This window comes from Lepisma saccharinum, chromosome 6 (assembly GCF_977018435.1).
Source record: "Lepisma saccharinum chromosome 6, izLepSacc3.1, whole genome shotgun sequence".
Lineage (NCBI taxonomy): Eukaryota > Metazoa > Arthropoda > Insecta > Zygentoma > Lepismatidae > Lepisma > Lepisma saccharinum.
The window spans coordinates 30062237-30080799 of record NC_139234.1 but is presented as its reverse complement, the minus strand read 5'-3'; the positions used below and the strand labels follow the sequence as shown (position 1 = coordinate 30080799).

Genomic DNA, 18563 nt, shown 5'->3' with positions numbered 1-18563 from the left:
ATAATAGAAGCAAACAAGTCTCAGTAAACATGGGTCTGCAAACGAGCCGTTTTCGAGATAATCGCGAATGTGTGATTACAAGCCGCTACTGACTTCATTGTTTCTAAATGTCGTCCTAGTTGGTAAAATGCTAATAATGTGTGTGAATGTGTGGGTACAAGCCGTACCACCTCTCGGAAATGTTCTGTTTTGTAAACAAAGAGCAAACCTCAGACCGTGCAAGGAGTAAAGCTCTCTGTGTTTACAAAATGCAATCAATAACTGCTTGTAACCACACATTCACACACATTATTAGCATTTTACCAACTAGGATGATGTTTACAAACAATGAAGTCAGTGGCAGCTTGTAATCACACATTCGCGATTAACTTGAAAATGGCTCGTTTGCAGACCCATGTTTACTGAGACTTTTTGCTTCTATTATCGTGTACTTTCACCTGTGTCAGTTTGCGCTATTACTTTTGAGACACCCTGTATAATACAGGTTAAGAAAACATGAGTGGTTATTTAGGTTACCACCTCTTTATTTCTTTGCTATGCCTATTATTCTCTAAAATAACTTCTAACACTATGTGTTGAACATAATATACTCTGATTTGCAGTCAGGAGCAATGGTTAAAGTTTTAAAAATCTTCAAGTGTCTAGCAAAAAGACTTAATTTTTCCCTGATTATTAATTTTAAAAAATTAGGAAAACATATAATGAGTTCTGCTTTCTACTTTATTCTCTCAAAATGTGGTTCTATGGCATAAAAAAAAAACACTTCTGATGAAATGTGTAATGGAAAAGATCAATTTCTTAAATAATTTGGTATTTGATCCTTGAGCATAGTTTCCTTCAACAACTTAGCTTGATTTTGATTAAATGAATTCAAAGTTTTTTGATCAATAATAAAATATTTATTGCAGCCTAGGGAAGGTTAAATTTTCAGCTCTTACCCATTAAAAGTTTATAAATGGACTTAAATTGAACCAGACTTGATAGCTAACTTTAGCCTCCACACTCACACTACTTTGATTTGGTGATGGACTTTAATTTCGTAATTAAATTACACATAACCCAATTTCTCACTGAAAACTTTTCATGGTACAACACTTTGTATTTTTATTATTCAGCATCGCTTTTCTGCCATTTTTGACTAATTGTGACAATGAGGATGAGTGATGATTACATGAAATTGATGAAGGGGCAATTACAAAGAACACCCATGCTGGGTCTCAAACCTGGTGGCAAGGTCAAAAGTCAACCACTTAACATGTTTAGCTACCAAACTGGCTCTCCACAATAAATTTACTAAATTTAAATTTACTACTATGGTCATATTTATTGCAATGAGCAAATTGAAAATAACTTTTGTGGTACACATTTTGTTAAACTGATATGTGGATGGAGAAAAACAATACCAATGAGATGGAATTCGTCACCCTGGTACACTGCTGACAAGTACCTCAAAGACAGTGAATACTGCATTGAAAATGGGTGAGTGTGTCTCTTCTGCCATCTGTCTCGAGAATCAACATGCACGGGCAACTCAGGTACACGTGTGCAGACTTGCAAGCATCCTGCGAATGCTCTGTGCACTGCAATCTCCTACCTCATTCCCCCCTCCCCCTTACCCCCTCACAATGCTCCTGTAACCTTTCTTGCTCCGAGTTGCAAGAGTGTATGAGAGAGTGCTCTTTTCACAAATAAGGTGAATTGCCCAGGCCTGCACCATTTTTTTTCTTTCTTTAGGGAGGGAGTGTATCAGAATAGCATAGTATGATTTGAGAAGTTAGGGTAGAGCATTAGGGTGTGGTCAAATTACAATGAATCAAGGAACGAAACAAACTTAGCTCATTAAGGCACAACAGAAATAAACTTTCACTAATGTTGTGGTTAGATATTTCTAGTCTTCTAGTCCACATTGAACAAAATATAATTTTAAGATAAATGCATTATCACTGAATTAAAAATACAAATAATTCTTAGTAGTATCTTTTAGTTCTTCAGCAAAGGTTCAAAATGCATGCACCTAGAATTTCAAGAAAACTGCTGCATACACAAATGGAAAAGCCATGATTTATGGACTGAACTGATTCCATATTCAATATCTATTTTCTATTTTTGCATGGATGCTATTAATTCCTAATCAACTTAAAACATGGATAATTTTCTGAACAGCTTATTTTAAAAATTTGTTAACATATTAATTTGAAACTTGGAAATTAAAAAATACAAAACTTTCATCCTCTGAAGACAAGACTGTAACTTCATAACAGACTAGCATTATCAAACTAAAAAAATGGACAAAATTTTAATGATACTACATAAAAATATATAGTATAAATTGAACTAGGTAGAGATTTTCAAATCTCCTGAAGCCGCTTGAAAATTTTATGTAAGAAAAGGATTCAAGTTACAATTTACTAGAAAGAATTTGCATTTCAATGCAACAGCAATTTCGTAACAGGCATAAGCAGCTGATACAATTTATGTATCTGACAGTATACAGGAGCAATAACCGCAACCCACGGTAGCATGTTACTACCAGCTAAAAACTTGTAATGAAGAGGATTTCTAAGATTAGAGTCAGAAATATTGTGTCCCTGTTTGCCTCATGATAAAATGGCTACTAATGACATCAATCAAATAAGAGTTTAATAATTATATCAGAGCATAAAAGTTCAAAACAATAGCATAAGAGAATTTATATGCATAATTAACACACACACTCAAACAGGAGAAATCAAATAAATTACATTAATTAGCAGAGAATGAAATAGTTTGCAAAAAGGAACGCTTTAGCATTAATCACCATCACCATGTTGACAAATGCAAACATACATAAATATTAACAATGAATAACTTGAAGTAACCTAAACTAGATTTGTAACATTAAAAAAAAAAACACTCTGGAATGATATTTAACAATTGCACAGCTCAGTAAAAAATATATACTGTTACACTTAATACTTAATCATTGCAATGGTTCTACTCTCAAGTTTTTTTTTGAAGGGCAGAATAAAGTAGTAGTTTGCACTGGAATCTTAAGGGGAGAAAGAATATATCGTAACCTGTGATGGGAATTTTTAAAATTCGTTCTCATCAATAAGCAGTTAATCACGTGGCAAGTTTGGACGGAAGTACACATTATTAGATGATTCTTTACACATGCATTACATATATATCACAGTACAAGAAACTAATGCATAGTAGGTTGGTCCACCACAATTATTTTCACAAATTTGATAATGCTCATTACACAGATATAATACAACCCCTACAATGATATACATATGATATTATTCTCCCGTTTGCATTGTATGTGAAAGATATTTATTTTTATTGAGGACTATGTTAGGTCTTGTAATTTCAGTCTTGAGAACTCCAACTGTTTGCAGCTCACAGCCAATTTGAAACTTCTGTGTTCTGCGAAGAAATGGCACACGTTTTTACATGATTTGGAATGGCAGAGATATACTTCATCACAGCACCATAAACTAACTTGATATGAAGTATATGTACATATCTGCAAAGTAAGAAACAGTTACAATATTAATTCTTAGCACAAACACTGATAAAGTTAATTTCATATTTAAATGAACACCAAATTTGGAATAATTTCTCTCTGTCAACACATCAAGACATCACACTGTATTATCAATAACATGAAGAGATTACACCAGCACAACAGTCAGATGCAATGTGTTATAAAAGCATCTTGTGATATACACTATATAGCCAAGTCATCTGACACCCAAGTGAACATGGTGGTATATATAGCTCAGGACATTAGTTTTGGTCAATGGTGTTTATGAGGACATTTTAGACAACAGCATGCTGCTCACTCTGTGGTAACAATTTGGAATGGGCACTTTTCTCTATCAACACGATAATGGTCCTGTCCATAAAGCATGGTCCATTGCATTGTGGTTTGAGGACAACGAGGTGGATGTGCTTAGCTGGCCTGCCGAAAGCCCCGACTGGAACCCCACAGAACACCTTTGGGATGAAATGGAGCGTCGGTTGCATGCCAGCCCCAGACCATAACACTACCACCACGTTCACTTGGGTGTCAGGGCACTGTTTTCACCAACTGATATGCATGAAATTCCAGCACATTATAAGCTTTCTCAGCACCTGTCGCCATCTTTACTCACTGCTCAGTGCTGCACTCTCCCGACAGATATCCGTTAGCACGCTGTGCTAACCATCCTACATTTTGAAATATAAATAAAGACTATAGCAATGTACTAAAGAGGGGGATAAAGTCCAATTTTCTTCTTTTTTCTTCAAATTTTGTTAATTCTGAACACATACCAGGATAAACAAATTAAATTTTTTATAAAGGATATTCAAATGATTAGGTCCCACACCGTGGCTATGTGGTATACTGTGCTAGCTTTGGACTCCAGCTACAGGGGACATGCAAGTTATAGTCTCCTTGGGGAAGCGTAACAACTTTTCCTGAGATTTTTGGGCACCCACCTTCATAAGAAAATTGGGGAGCTACGAATGTGTAGCGTAAACTAGTTATAAAAAAACCCTACAACAACAACTGGGGGTTCGCCGTGCTGACCACACATCACTCCATAACTGGTTGAATGATCTCCATCTCTGGTGGGAGGAGGTCGGCAGTTGGTAGGTAGGCACTGGCCCTCACGGGCCAGTGGCGTACGTGGGGGGGGCAGAGGGGTTACGGGGTTTTAACCCCTCCTTGAGCTTGTGAAATACTATAGAAAATGCTGTGGAAAAAATTAAATGGCCAATTTTCCACAGTCAAAGATCTGGGACAATAATATTACTATTACTACTTCTTCTACTACAACTACTGCTACTACTACTACTAATAATAATAATAATAATTTGAATTATTATTTCCATGCAGCATGGAGAAAAGCCCAGCATTCCAAACACACGCGTCTTTCAGAGTGATGCCTTGAAAATAAACACGAGTTTATGAGGTTAGGTTAGGATAACTATGATTTAAAAGAGAAAACAGTTGTTTTGTATCTCAGTTGCAAAAATGTTCAATACACTGTCGTACGCAGCATTTTTTTTTTCGGGAGGGGCTGGAATAGTAAATGTGGATAGCACATGGCTTCATATTGGAGAGCAGGATGCATAATAAACTATTTCGTATTTTTGGAACTTTTCAGTCTTTGTATTCAAAGACAAAAATGGTAATCGGGATTCACTTTAAAAGAGGTTTCGTATTTACATATTTTGATAAAAGTTTTTAACGGATTTTTATTTGAAAATTCTGATCTTCTCAAAATTTCGGTAGGGACTGGAACACCATCGGCCATCCCTCTACGTACGCCAGTGTTCAACGAACATGTATTTTTTTATGTGAACAATGAGAATTAACTAAATAAAGTTATTGGTACGTTGTAAGAGGCTAATGTTTAGACAAAGGCTAGGCGGACAAGAATACAGTCGCCAGTCCGCCTTCGCATTGTTTACCGCAGCACGTTTGAATGTCTCTCTTTAAAATGTCTCACCTTGTAGACTAGACAATTATTCAAACGACAATAAGCTTAACTATTGTAAAATGTTTTGTTTTTAAGAACAGCAAGATAATTCAGATGTGAATTATCGAGGACATTTATGCGGGGAAAAAGCCGGAAAAATTCCAACGAATTTCGGGAATCGAATCCGGATCTCCTGCGTGATTGTCACTTGTCAGATGCTCTACCGACAAGATCACCGCAGCTCCTTGGATGAGTTCCATACTTTGATTTTAATATATTTTCTTGTATTTATGGATCTTCTTCACCCTTGAAATGTCTCCCCTCGTTGACCAGAAAAATATTTCGTAACAAAGAAACAAAAAAAAAAAAAAAATGCTCCCAGGATTTGATAAAAATCGAATGACTAGAAAGTAATTTCGTTCTATTGTTTTCATAAATACTATATTTATGTAGATCTCTACTACTTAATAGTAGTAGTAGTGGTATTAGTAGTATTATCAGTATTAATTCAGCTAATTAATTAATTATAAGTATTATTAATTAATTGTGCTTATTATTTAATTAAAGTATAATAAAACAATGATAATGTGAATTTGGAAAAAAGTTTTAGAAATAACACCCCCCTTGATGAAATCCTGCGTACGCTACTGTCACGGGCTGTTACACCACGAATTGGGGGGGTCAATAATATGTAGGTGTTACCTGCATGGTCACATGAACATAAAAATCATGGGTCATTCATTATGAAATGGACAGTACAAACTTGCTCTCAGGTTAAAAGTTAAAATAAGAGTAAATCATACCCACTGAACTTTCATAAAGTAAGGAATACAACTTACGGTTTTAAGTTGGGCCCAAGTGATTCCAATTTTGCAGAGCTTTCTGATTTACAGTCTCAAATTTCCACTTCTGCGTCAACGAATTTCGGTCACACTTTGCAACATAAAGCTCTTTGCTTCCAGGGTTGCAGTCCAGGCAGCGGCGATTTCCTCCATGCACCAACCACTGGGTGTCCTAAGTAGAACAGAGTTTGATTTTTAAAAAAAAACTATCACCACTAACCTCTACTACCCCAGATGCAAAAGCAACAGCTAATTTTGAAAATATATACAGTGGCCAATATACTGGATTAATGTACACTCCTGTTCAGATAAAGTGGCACATTCTTCAACTGTTAAATCCCATAAAGTGATCAAGAGTGTACACTCAAGGGCAAAAGTAACAATAGGTGAAACACCATTTTCATTCCATCAGTTTCTCACAATGTGATGCTCATGATTTGAAAAAAAGAAAAAAAAGTCAATACACAGAGGACATCATCTGCTTTCAGAATTCAGTTTTTTAAAACAATACAGAATGCAGAACAAAAAAAGAATAAAAATACCGATGGACAGTTTGCCTACAATTATATTTGCTGTTGGCTGTATAAACACTCACATCACTGAAAACATGTATTATATTTTCTGCAATAACGCAAACTGTAGTGCAATATTTAGCATACACATTCAATTCTAAATCATGTTGAATCACTAAAATATTCACTTTTGCATAATTGTTTGAGATCATATTTTCAGCACAAAGGGCCACTCTTGGTCCAATATGATACTACTGTCCTTTGTAAAAACATTGTATTATGATTATATATCTGCAGAAAAGATTTTATAATTCCTTTAAATAAATTTCAATAGTAAAATTTGCCCTCTGAACTATTAAGTCCTCTCAGTCGAAATTTAGCAGTGGGTTGATACTTCATCAGGAACATAAGCGGAAAAATTCCAACCTGAGTTGCACACACCTCAGGGATCATACCTGGGTCTCCGCATGACAGTCAGATGCACTACGTACTGGATTAGAGTGGCTCTCAATACCATTTTGAACCAATACCCACAACGATGCTGATACCTTACCATTTCCCACGATATCAGTACCAATGCTAATATTAGTGTGCAAGTACGTATTCCACTACAATTATATGCATCAATTTACCAAGAGTTCTGCTTTAAAATATTAAAGAATTACATCAAAATATTAAAATACGAGGGCCATTTTTTTTCCAACCTCCAATGGACCATAAAACAAAGACAAATGAAAGTAACAAAATGAATTTATTACCAAAAGTTATGTACATACCTGGTTACTTTTCGACATAATCGCCATGAAGATTCAGGCATTTGTCATATCGTGGGACAAGCTTTCCGATCCCCTCTGCGAAGAACGTTGCCGCCAGTGATGTGAGATGGGTCTGAACATTGTTTTGAAGCTCCTCTGACAATAAACAGCTGCATTGATCGTAGTCCCCTGTTCCATAAACTCAACACACCTGTGTGGTCCCAAAAACGGTAGCCATAACCTTCCTGTTGTTGAAGGTTTATTTCAACTTCCTCGGTTTGTTTGGTGAGTTTGAGTGCATCCATTGATTTGACTGTTGTTTTGTTTCTGGGGTGACGTATTGAATCCAGGTCTCATTTCCAGTAACAATTGTTTTCAAGAAACCTTCACCTTCAGCCTCATAACGGGTGAGGAGGCCAAAGCTTCCAGACCAATGAGGATCTTCAAAACACCGTTCAGGCCCATCTCAAATCACTGGTGGCAACGTTCTTCACAGAGGGGATAGGAAAGCTCGTCCCATGATATGACAAATGCCTGAATCTTCATGACAATTATGTTGAAAAGTAACCAGGTATGTACATAACTTTTGGTAATAAATTCATTTCGTTACTTACAATGTAGGCAATGTAGATTTACTTTTGAGCAAGATACTGAAATTACTGATTACATGAACTAACATTACAAAACATCAAAAACATTAAATGATAGAGATGGATTCTATCAGATTTAGCATTGAAAGCAACTTGCATTCATCTCAAAAGAAAAATAGTTCAAAAAATGTTATTGCCAAACATAAAGTAGGAAAATATTCTGTGCTAGAAAATCTCCAACTACAACTGGATTGAAAGTTAGGTGGCAAAACACTTACTGAATCATATCTCCAGAGTTGGTTTCCCTCCATGCCATGACAGGACCACAACAGAACGGGTGCTTTCTTGTCGAGGCTTGACACATCCCAACACACAGTGCGGCCTTTCGGTCGAATGTCTTTGTGCCACGTCAGTGCAAAATTCTGTTGAAGTAAAATACAAGTTACTCAATTATGTCACAGTGTACCCCATGTGCTGAAAAATATGTGCTTTTACTCAAAGATATTATATGACTACATGAAAATACAATATGCATCATGAAGTGCCAATAAAAACCACAGGAAAGAAGAATGGAAATGGCCAGTATCCATTCACCAAATTGTTAACACCTTAAACCTTCACCTGGCATAATTGCAGAGATTCTCCATTTTTCTTGCTGCAGTAGTTCAGCTGTGTTGCTATTGTTACATGTGTTTCTAGTGTTTATCTATAATTGTACTGATTATATGTATTATGTAAAGAATAACAGGTCTTTCCCCGTTAACATACATTCATATTACTTTTCTTCAAAACCTGCTTATTTTTATTTCAGAAATAATAACCTGTGGTGTAACACCTCCTGGGGTCCAATGCGTACCTACTGACAGCCAGCCTCACTCCCACCGGAGGTGGAGAATCATCCAACCAGTAATGGGTGACATGTGGTCAGCACAAGGAACCCCCCAGTCGTCATTGTAGGTTTTCTATGACCAGACACCCATCCAGAGCTCCCCAATTTTAGAAGTAACTGATGAAGCAGAAAGCACAATGCGAACCAAAACCTTCAGTGGTGAGATAGTGTGTCAAGCACTAAAGAAGTCCCAAATAAATGTAAAACACAGAAATCTATCCTGAAAAACAATCAGATATCACATTTTCTTTTCACAATCAACAAAGCAGCATCACCAACAACAGTGGTGGAAATAATAATAATGATGCATAAGTTAATGAAGCAGATAATATTGACAAAGTTAATCATAAAAGTGAAGAAGTATAAGACCACAATGACAAAATTGGCAAGGATGATAAAAGATGATTTGATTTGATCTTTGTTATTTAGCATCACTTTTCTACCATTCTTGGCTAATCGCCACAATGAGGATGAGTTATGAAATTGATGAAGGGACACTCACAAAGAACACCCATGTCCAGGCAGCAGTATTAACCACTCCACCATAGAGGTTGGTTTACTGAAAGATCAGAGTGACTGTGGTGACAATGGCAAAGATGATAATGGTACTGAAGATTACAATGGAAATATGGAAATGAAGATGATAACAATGATGAAAACATGGCCTCCATGACAGAGTGGTCACTGTAATGTGCTCCAAAGCCAGAGAATCCAGGTTACAACATTCGTTGGGCATAGACGTATAATTGTGTCCTTGTTTAATCACTATTTTATCACATGTTAAACACTAATGCAATGAAATTCATTAAAGATTTCATCCTTCTGTCATGAATAGCCAAAGAGAATGGCCTAAAATAGTTCAAATTGAGGGAGATGACAATGAAGAAGAAGACGAAGAGGAGACTAGCAGCATTGTATTAGTACTTACGAACCGCAGCTGAATCCAAAGTAAATTATAATATGCAAGCAATAAATTTGCAAAGAAAATAACATTTACACAATCTTGTTTTACACTACTAGAGCTGCACAAAATGGTACCAACCTGTTCCCCACTTCTACCTTTATGATCTTTGAGACAAAGTTCCAAACCAAATCTCTCCTCATTTTTCTTGAATTGTGTATCTATACACAGATCAGGTGCACCCATGCTTCGAATCTATATTCAAAGACAAACAAAAATTAATATGTATTTCAAGAAAGATAGACATATCAACGACTTATACATTGAAACTCCGATATTATGTTCACAGATTTCACATTTTCCCACATTATACATTCAAAATCCATGATCCTAAGGAAGCCATATATAACATTTTTCCAGATTTTACAATTTCCTACATCTGAAGTATATTCATCTTGGTGATCTTTTCAGTTGCACAAATCAGTTACATTATAAGTAGCAAGAGGTCCCAGTTGCACACATACCGTAATTACTCATGTATAATGCACACTTTTTCCAAAATTTTTGCCCCAAAAACTGTGGTGCGTATTATGCACGGAATAATTCAGACAGCCAACATGAAATCATACAAGGTCGTTCCACGATTTTGGGGCACTTGCATTGATTTTTCATGTTTACGGAACCCTATCATGTTATATATCGTTACAAAGCTTGAAACCTGCAGTTTCTGAATATGGAAACAGTATTCCATACAAGATAACGACACTAATCTGAAATGCAGCTGAAATAAGTTCATCAAAAAATGAAAAAACTTTGATTTTTATGGTACTTTGGATGAAAGAAAACATAAGGAGAAAGATAATAAAAATTAAAATGTATTACTAGCCAAATAATAACATACATGGAGCGTGTAAATTCTTTAATGGAAGAAATCTTGTGCTGCTAACTGCTATTTGGAAGGTCATGAATGTGCCTTGTATAAATATTACATTAGTCACGGAAAGAAAAAGTATATATTTTGAAAGAGAAGGAATGAGCAGTTTAATAGGTATGACGTCATTCACTCTTGATCAGCATAGCAACAGCTTTACGACCTACAACTAAGAAAGCCATTTCTTGAAACTGTATTGTACTGTGCATTATAAACGAGATATAATTTTTTGTCACTTTTACCCATCGAAAACCAGGGTGTGCATTATACACGAACGCGCACTATACACACGTAAATACGGTATTTAGTTTTACACATACATTATTAATTAACAGGACAGTAAAGTTCATGACTATCATATGCATGTATGTTTTCATCATTTGAACAAAAACACTCATCCCTTTAATCTTTCCTTATATTGGATTCAAATTCATAATTGCATACTATATATTAAATTTACGTATATACAGTTTGTATTATTAATTTTCTTACACATATGCCCAGGTAAAAAAAGGTAAAGGTAAAGTGCTCCCCTGTGCTTAGCACAACGCCATGAAGGCGTATAGGGGGTGTGGGGGTAACGCCCCACACTTTCTTGATCCGGTCGTGAGTGGGGGTGATGTGATCAGCATCACGCCCCTGACCGCCTTTACCCCCCAGGGTTTCCCCCAGGTACCCAGGGCCGCTTCCATCGTTAGAAAAGTTCCCGGATTTGAACCGGATGCCCAGGGGTAGACAAAACTAAAAATAATTTAAGACACCAGCCCATTTTTCTCCACAAATATTATTTAATAATTTATTAAATAATATAACATTGGATAAAAAAAATAATTAATTCTTGTGGCAGAGTAACCTTCCTAAAGAACACTCAACTGGTAAGAGCATGAATAACTATGTAATTTATTATGATATATGGCCGAATCTACCATATTGCTGCAGATTTAAATCCAGCTAGCAACAGTGAAAAAAAATATAATGGCATGTTTCTTATTCTGATTTAATGACACGTGTGTTAAAGAATAACACTAATCATTAACCCTAGAAAGCTATATAATAACCCTTGGCTCTACAGACTGTTAGGACCTTGGCCTATCTCCACACTGCCAGCTTCACTCCCACAATCCTACTCAGAGGTGTGAAGATCTTCAACCAGCAATGAGGTGACGTGGGGTCAACACGTCAAAACCCCAGCTGTTAAAGGAGGATATCCGTGACCGGGTTACGCTACTTGCTCGTAGCTCCCCAATTTCTTCAAGATTGTGGGTTTCCACCACTCCTATACACAGACCGAGAACCCACACTGAACCCAGGCAGACTCAAACCCACGCTGTACCACAGTTGGGAGCCCAAAGCACAGCACCTTAGACTGCACGGCAATGGAGGAGGATGCCCTAGCAAGGTAAGGCTTCATCAAATTGCCAACGCGTAAATACAAAAAGGTATCCCCCACCCTTTCTTACCACATGATGCACTTGGCACCCTCAGTACATTCAATTGGCGTTGAACTGTGGATACTCTCTGGGTTGAATTGATGTCCAGTTGGCAAATTATTTGATACTATTTTATCTGTGTAGTCATTCTGATGAAGCATTGGCTTTAACGAAAGCAAATTTGCCACAATTATTTTTTGTTTCGACTAGGAAAAAATCAATTGTTTGGCAAAACAAAACTAAAAAATGAGGTTTTGCTGCTTTAGACAACTCATGGCACAGCATCCATATATCAAATTTCTGAATAAACTGTGATAACCATAAAAGGAAAGGAGGATGACAAAACTGTATTGCAGCCATTGTTCCAAAGCAATATGTGAAGAATACCAAACAAATTGCTTTTATAAAAGTAACTATGAATGTTAAATCATGTCAAAACTTTCTGTTTGTTACTAATAATATCAGAAACAAATTATGTTATTAGCCACTTTTAATTGCCAATAAAACTCTTCCTATAAAGCAAAAACGTAAGGTCATCAAAATTACTATGCCTTAGCTTTAACGTTCCTGATTTCCCACCTCTAGGGTTAATAATAATAAACACATACTGTACCAGTTATTTTTTTTAAAAAAAAAGTAATGCAAATTTCCATAAGCGAACTCGAAATATTTAAAAATATATATTTCTTTTAGAACTGAATATGAAAATTCAGGTGTCAGATGCAAATTTTCAGGCAACATGGCAAACCAGGCACCCTGTTTTTCTACCCATACATATGCCACACACAGTGCATTTTCCTCAAACAGTTATAATTAGCAGATCAAAGAAAAAAAAGTATCAAAACATTACAATAGAAAATGCTTAAATGTTGTACATTGAAAATAATTCTGCAATGTATCAGATGCACATGCACAAAAAGTGTTCACACTGTTAAGCATTAATATTCTTTGTATAGATGAAACAGGAAGAACTATAAAACAAAGATGGAAAGAGCATCTCTAAGTGGCATCAAAAAAGGAAGAATGGCTACAGAGACTATTGAACATTTTTTGTAAGTTGACACCAGATGAAATGCATAATATTTTTTAAAAAAGAAGATGATAAAGAAACATGATGGGTATGCAAACTTCTAGAAGCATAATATATAGAGAAAACAGAAAATAGAATCTAAGCAGTGAAAGGATTACAATAATCACGAAACAAATGAAGAGTGAAATATCTTTCCCACCTATATTGCACTAAATGTTTACATAAGAGTATGGAAAATGAAAAAGGACAAGAAGATAATAGAAAAGAAAAAAATAATTAAAGTAAGAATTCAATTTTTGTTTAATGAATGTTGTTAGATAACTAGTAAAAAAGCTCTATTAAAAGCTCTCTATGATAACAGTTTGTTAAACCTGTATATATTGTATACCTGTATACCAAGTAGCTCTTGAAGAAGATGAACATTTGAAGTATCGAAACATTGAGAATATATTAAAGTATACACCAAAAGGAATACTGTTTTTATATATAAACAAATCAAAATTCGTAAGCATTAGTAATTTGCTAGTGTCATGAAAATATTCTGAGGTTGCTTATGACAAATTTTTATGCACATTGTAAAACTCTGATTATAAGATACAAAAATTAATTTTTGTAATGATTTTATTACATATAATGGAACAATGGATTTTGAGTGTATAATTGTTGATAAAAATTATATTTCATTTCTTTCATTATACATTCCTACAGAATTTTTACATATGGAAGTGCTATACTTACTTCCCCAGTGGCAAAATCAGGTGGTTCAATTGGAGGGTACTTCTTGGGAAGATCAAATGCAATTTCTTCCATGAACCATTTGAAGGGCTTGCACTTCAGCCTGTCTCTTATTGCTCTTTGTTTGGTCAGATCTCCGGGATCTATGTTCCTGTAATGCGGACGACGTTTGTACAAGTACTCTTTGTACTCATCCATCCACACTTCTGCAACTCGGCGATAATTCTTCAAAGAAAGATACGAGAAACTTTCAATTTGTTGACAGTTTAGGTTTTCATGCAACTAAATATACTGGAGTAAAATAACAAGGTTCCCAATTCTAAATGTGTTTTCCCTGAGATTTTGCTGAGTTTTCGAGAATCCACAATTTTTCCCGAGTATGTGATGCACAGCACATTACTATTTTAAAACTATTTTACAATGGCCTCCTCCATATCGCCTCAAAGCCATACCATCCCCATCTTATTTATTATTATCAGCAATGGGACAGATTAATTGGTACTTTACTAAGCCCCGCGACAGGTTAAGTTTGCATATGTATCGCATACATAGACCCAAAAGTGCACGCAGAATATAGTTCCGCTGCAATACTGCCGATTTTCTCACTGTCTGTGATATGAACTGTGCGCCGTTCTCGAGTGGATTAATATATAAAACCTGCTGCAAACTTAATCTGTCGTGGGGCATAGTATAGGGCAATATAGGCATATCGGTGTAATGTTGATCAGTAAAATAACTGGTAATTATAAAAATCCAATGCATTCCAAATAGCCTATAATTTAGTGAGAAATTCTGCCACTGTGTTACTATTTTCATGAATAAAAACATATCATTCCTATGCCCTGGTTTTGTAATGTACATGTCCAAGTACACAGTTCCTCTTCAAAGACAAAACCCACTGCAATCAATTACATACATTAACTGAAAAGGTGAATCAACCATTCATATTCTTCAAGACACATTTGCAATTTTATATTTGATCAGTAGAATTATCAGTAAATTTTATATTAGTAAATTATTTGTGTTGACATAAATTTCATATCAGTTCATCCCTAATTATTATTATTATTAATTCAAGAATTAAAAAGCTGTAATTATTAGCACTAGTCCTAGTCCGTCAAATGTGCTTCACTGGGGCTCATTGATCAATCACAAGATATTCCCCGATATTTGTATTTTTTTTTTCTTTCAAATTAGCCGAGATTTTGAAGTTCTCCAGGTGTGTGGGAACCCTGAATATCTAAGAACACAATTAATTTTAAAATATCTAAGCTATTTGATGTAGCTACAAAAAGCAAAGTTCACCTTATGAACTGTTGAAAAATTGTGCAAACAAAATGCATGGATATTGTACCTTGCCAACGAAATCTCCTCTTCCAGGATTTGGGAATGGAGCAAATTTGCGATAAATATGTCCCACTCTGGAGCAAGGAGCATCAACCATCATCCCTCCACACTGCCAGATCTGTTGAGAGTTATAAAAATCCTTATTAAGAACAGACGATAAATTCTCATGCATACACAAGAAATTCAATGACAATTATCAAAACCAATCAATCATCATCATCATCCAGAGCTGACACAAAGAATAAGGAGTAGATAGTACACACAGCAAAACTTACAGGACTCAATGTCATCTTGAGAGAATGAAAACTAAAGTTCAAAGAAGGAAACTACTTGACTTTATGTCCCTATGACCTATTGTGACATTGTTTTACTTTACTTCAGCTGTCTGAATTTTGGACCTACGTAGACCCTTTATTTCATTCATTCACTTCATTGTACAAAATAATAGCATTTCAGGAGTATTTGGAATAACAATGACAAAGGATTTTAAAAACACATCAATTACCGTATTTGCCGGCATATAAGATGCACCGGCGCATAAGACACATTTTTTAGTAAAAAACTTTATCACTGAATTTATAATTAAATCACAGCACTTCAAATATAAAGTAATATGTATGTCTACTTTCAACAAATAACTTAACCTAATCTAACTAGGAAAGATTACATTTTAATCTTCTTCGTCACACACCGCAAGGAAGCAAGAAAGAAATAGTCTAACTCAGAAGAGAAAATTTCCAGAAATGAAGGTAAACAAAAACTGACTACTGGTGTATAAGATGCACCCGATTTTTCAGACATATTTTTAAAGGGAAAAAGTGCATCTTACATGCCCGCAAATATGATACATAGTTCTGAGTGTCCAAATATTGAGAGTATCTTATGTGATGCTAGTAAGGTAAAGGTAAAGTTCCCCATGCATATAGCACCGTGTCATGAAGGCACGTTTAGGGGATGTGGGGGGTAGGGCTCCACACATTCTCGATCTCGGCCATTTTGGATGTGGAGGTAGGGCTCCACACATTCTCGATATCGGGACATTTTGGAGGTGGTGATCGGCACCATTCTCCAGCCACCTTTAACCCCCCCCCCCCCCCCCAGGTACACACTAATTTGAGGCTGGGGAGCCCCAGAGCCACTTCATGCAGGGGACAAGGTCAGAAAAATTCCGACCTTAGATCACTCACCCCGGGAATCGAACCTGGGTCTCCAGGGTGGAAGTCAGATTGAATTTGAGTTGGTGTTTTAAGTCCACTTTATGCACTAATCGGGACTGGACCTACAGTTTAAAGTGGGATCCGAACCACTATGTGCCTCCACCGGGTATCGGACCTGGACCCGGAACCCTTGATTACAAGGCGACGACGCTACCACTGTGCCATCAGGGAGGCCCTGGTGGAAGTCCGATGCCCTACCGACTAGACCACCGTGGGTGGCTCTTGTAAGCTGCTAGCAAGGCGTGGAAAAAATGTATAGTAAATTCACCTTCCTTTGAGTCAAAAGTCTGGAAACACCTCTCTACATTCCATAATGAAAGAAGAAGATATGCCTCCTAAATGCATGTTGCTAGTTACTTCAGGCCATCTTAGATTTAGGTCTAATATATCAAATAGGAAGGGAGTCATGTGATACACCAAATTAGACTAGAGAAGTTAGTGATGTAATAATTTTTCACCTATGTTCATTCATTTACTAGTTATTAATAGGCAAAATTACAAAATTTAGAAAACTGCTTTCTGTTGGAAGTCATTGAAACATGGCACTGACGAAAGAGGAACACACTGAAATCATATCCTCACCCCAAATTTCAACCAATACCACACAGATAGACCCAAAAATTCCCACATGTGGTCTCATATTTAATAGTCATATTCCATGCACGTGAGACTGTTGATGTTCTCCTTTCTGTGAGCAATGCCACAACTGTATATCTTGCCAAGCTCCCTGTTTCTTCTTTGGCCAGCAACCAGTGGCTTGCATTCAGGAGACATGTCTTTCTTTATTACAGAATGCAGTGGGTGTTTCCAGACATTTTGGCTCATCCTCTGTACCATGGAGATATGAGTTCACAGTTTCTTTCCCCAATACAATAACTGCAAATTCATGCTACCAACTCAACATCATTTGAGAACTCGGGTCGTCTAAGTATAACAATTTAAAGCATTACACACAAAACAAGAGATTTCCAAGCAAAATCACAGCTCATTACCTTAAACGATAACTCATACTGCTCTCCACCCCAAATATCTAATCCTTCATCATAACCACCAATATCCCAGAAGAACTTGGTACTTATTGCAAACAAACCACCAGCCATAACAGGGCTCCTATAATAGGAAAGTACAAGTCATGTTAATTTACATGTGGCATGCAACAAAGTGAAACATGCATGTAACTATATTATAAAAAAGAAACTCAAAAGCTCTTGAAGGACTATGGCACTGCTGGACTAACACACACAGAAGATGGAAGTTAAAATATCGGTATCTACATTAAGGAAAGTACATTTAAATGCATCCATTCTTGCACCACAAAATAACTTATTAATAGGACTCAGAAGTTGATGACAAATCATAGTTTTATCTGAGTCTTTAAAACAATGCTAAACCTGATTTCAGTAAGAACCAGAAAGCATTATTCTTATTTTGCATTTTTTCAGCCTTTTTTGTCTTTTAGAACATTTTTCAGTATTTTTTGCATTTTTCTTCATTTTTGAAGCTTTTATCTCCTCTCTTGTTGTCTTGTGAATTTTAAATGCATTTGCTAGCATAACTTGCATATTTAAATTTCCTGACATGATCCTTTTAGCAAGTTCACCATTAATTGAAAGTACGGCCATTTATTGTGGTAAATTTATTTCTCCTCCAGCAAACTTAAATTCATTGTGTGAAGCCTACTTTGCGGTTACCTTGGTGGCTTCTATTATGCTTTAATCTGTGGTTTTAAAGAAAAATTAGACACACTATATATATATATATATATATTTATATTTATAAATATTGTGGTATATATATATCTCTGATGTACGCCAAACACAACCATATTTTCAGATGCTGGCCGACTACTGTATCGTGAAAGGTCTACACTGAAAAAAGATGAATGACATATACAGTAAAACCTTGTGGTGTATTTTATTTAACCTTGA

General features: G+C 35.9%; 1 protein-coding gene across 4 annotated transcripts in view; it reads right to left on the bottom strand.

Annotated features, from left to right (window-relative positions):
* Nucleotides 1-419: 419 nt before the first annotated feature.
* Pgant6 (Polypeptide N-Acetylgalactosaminyltransferase 6) overlaps nt 420-18563 on the bottom strand; it is a 58055-nt gene continuing 39911 nt past the window's right edge. For all 4 annotated transcript variants that reach the window (XM_083123716.1, XM_083123713.1, XM_083123715.1 and 1 more), the window contains exons 8-14: nt 17628-17745; nt 15426-15536; nt 14075-14296; nt 10087-10200; nt 8434-8577; nt 6296-6470; nt 420-3511 (exon numbers count right to left, since the gene is read on the bottom strand). In XM_083123716.1, the coding sequence (XP_082979842.1) occupies nt 6300-6470; nt 8434-8577; nt 10087-10200; nt 14075-14296; nt 15426-15536; nt 17628-17745 (880 nt within the window). In that variant the 3' untranslated portion in view covers nt 420-3511; nt 6296-6299. The remainder of the gene's footprint in view (nt 3512-6295; nt 6471-8433; nt 8578-10086; nt 10201-14074; nt 14297-15425; nt 15537-17627; nt 17746-18563) is intronic.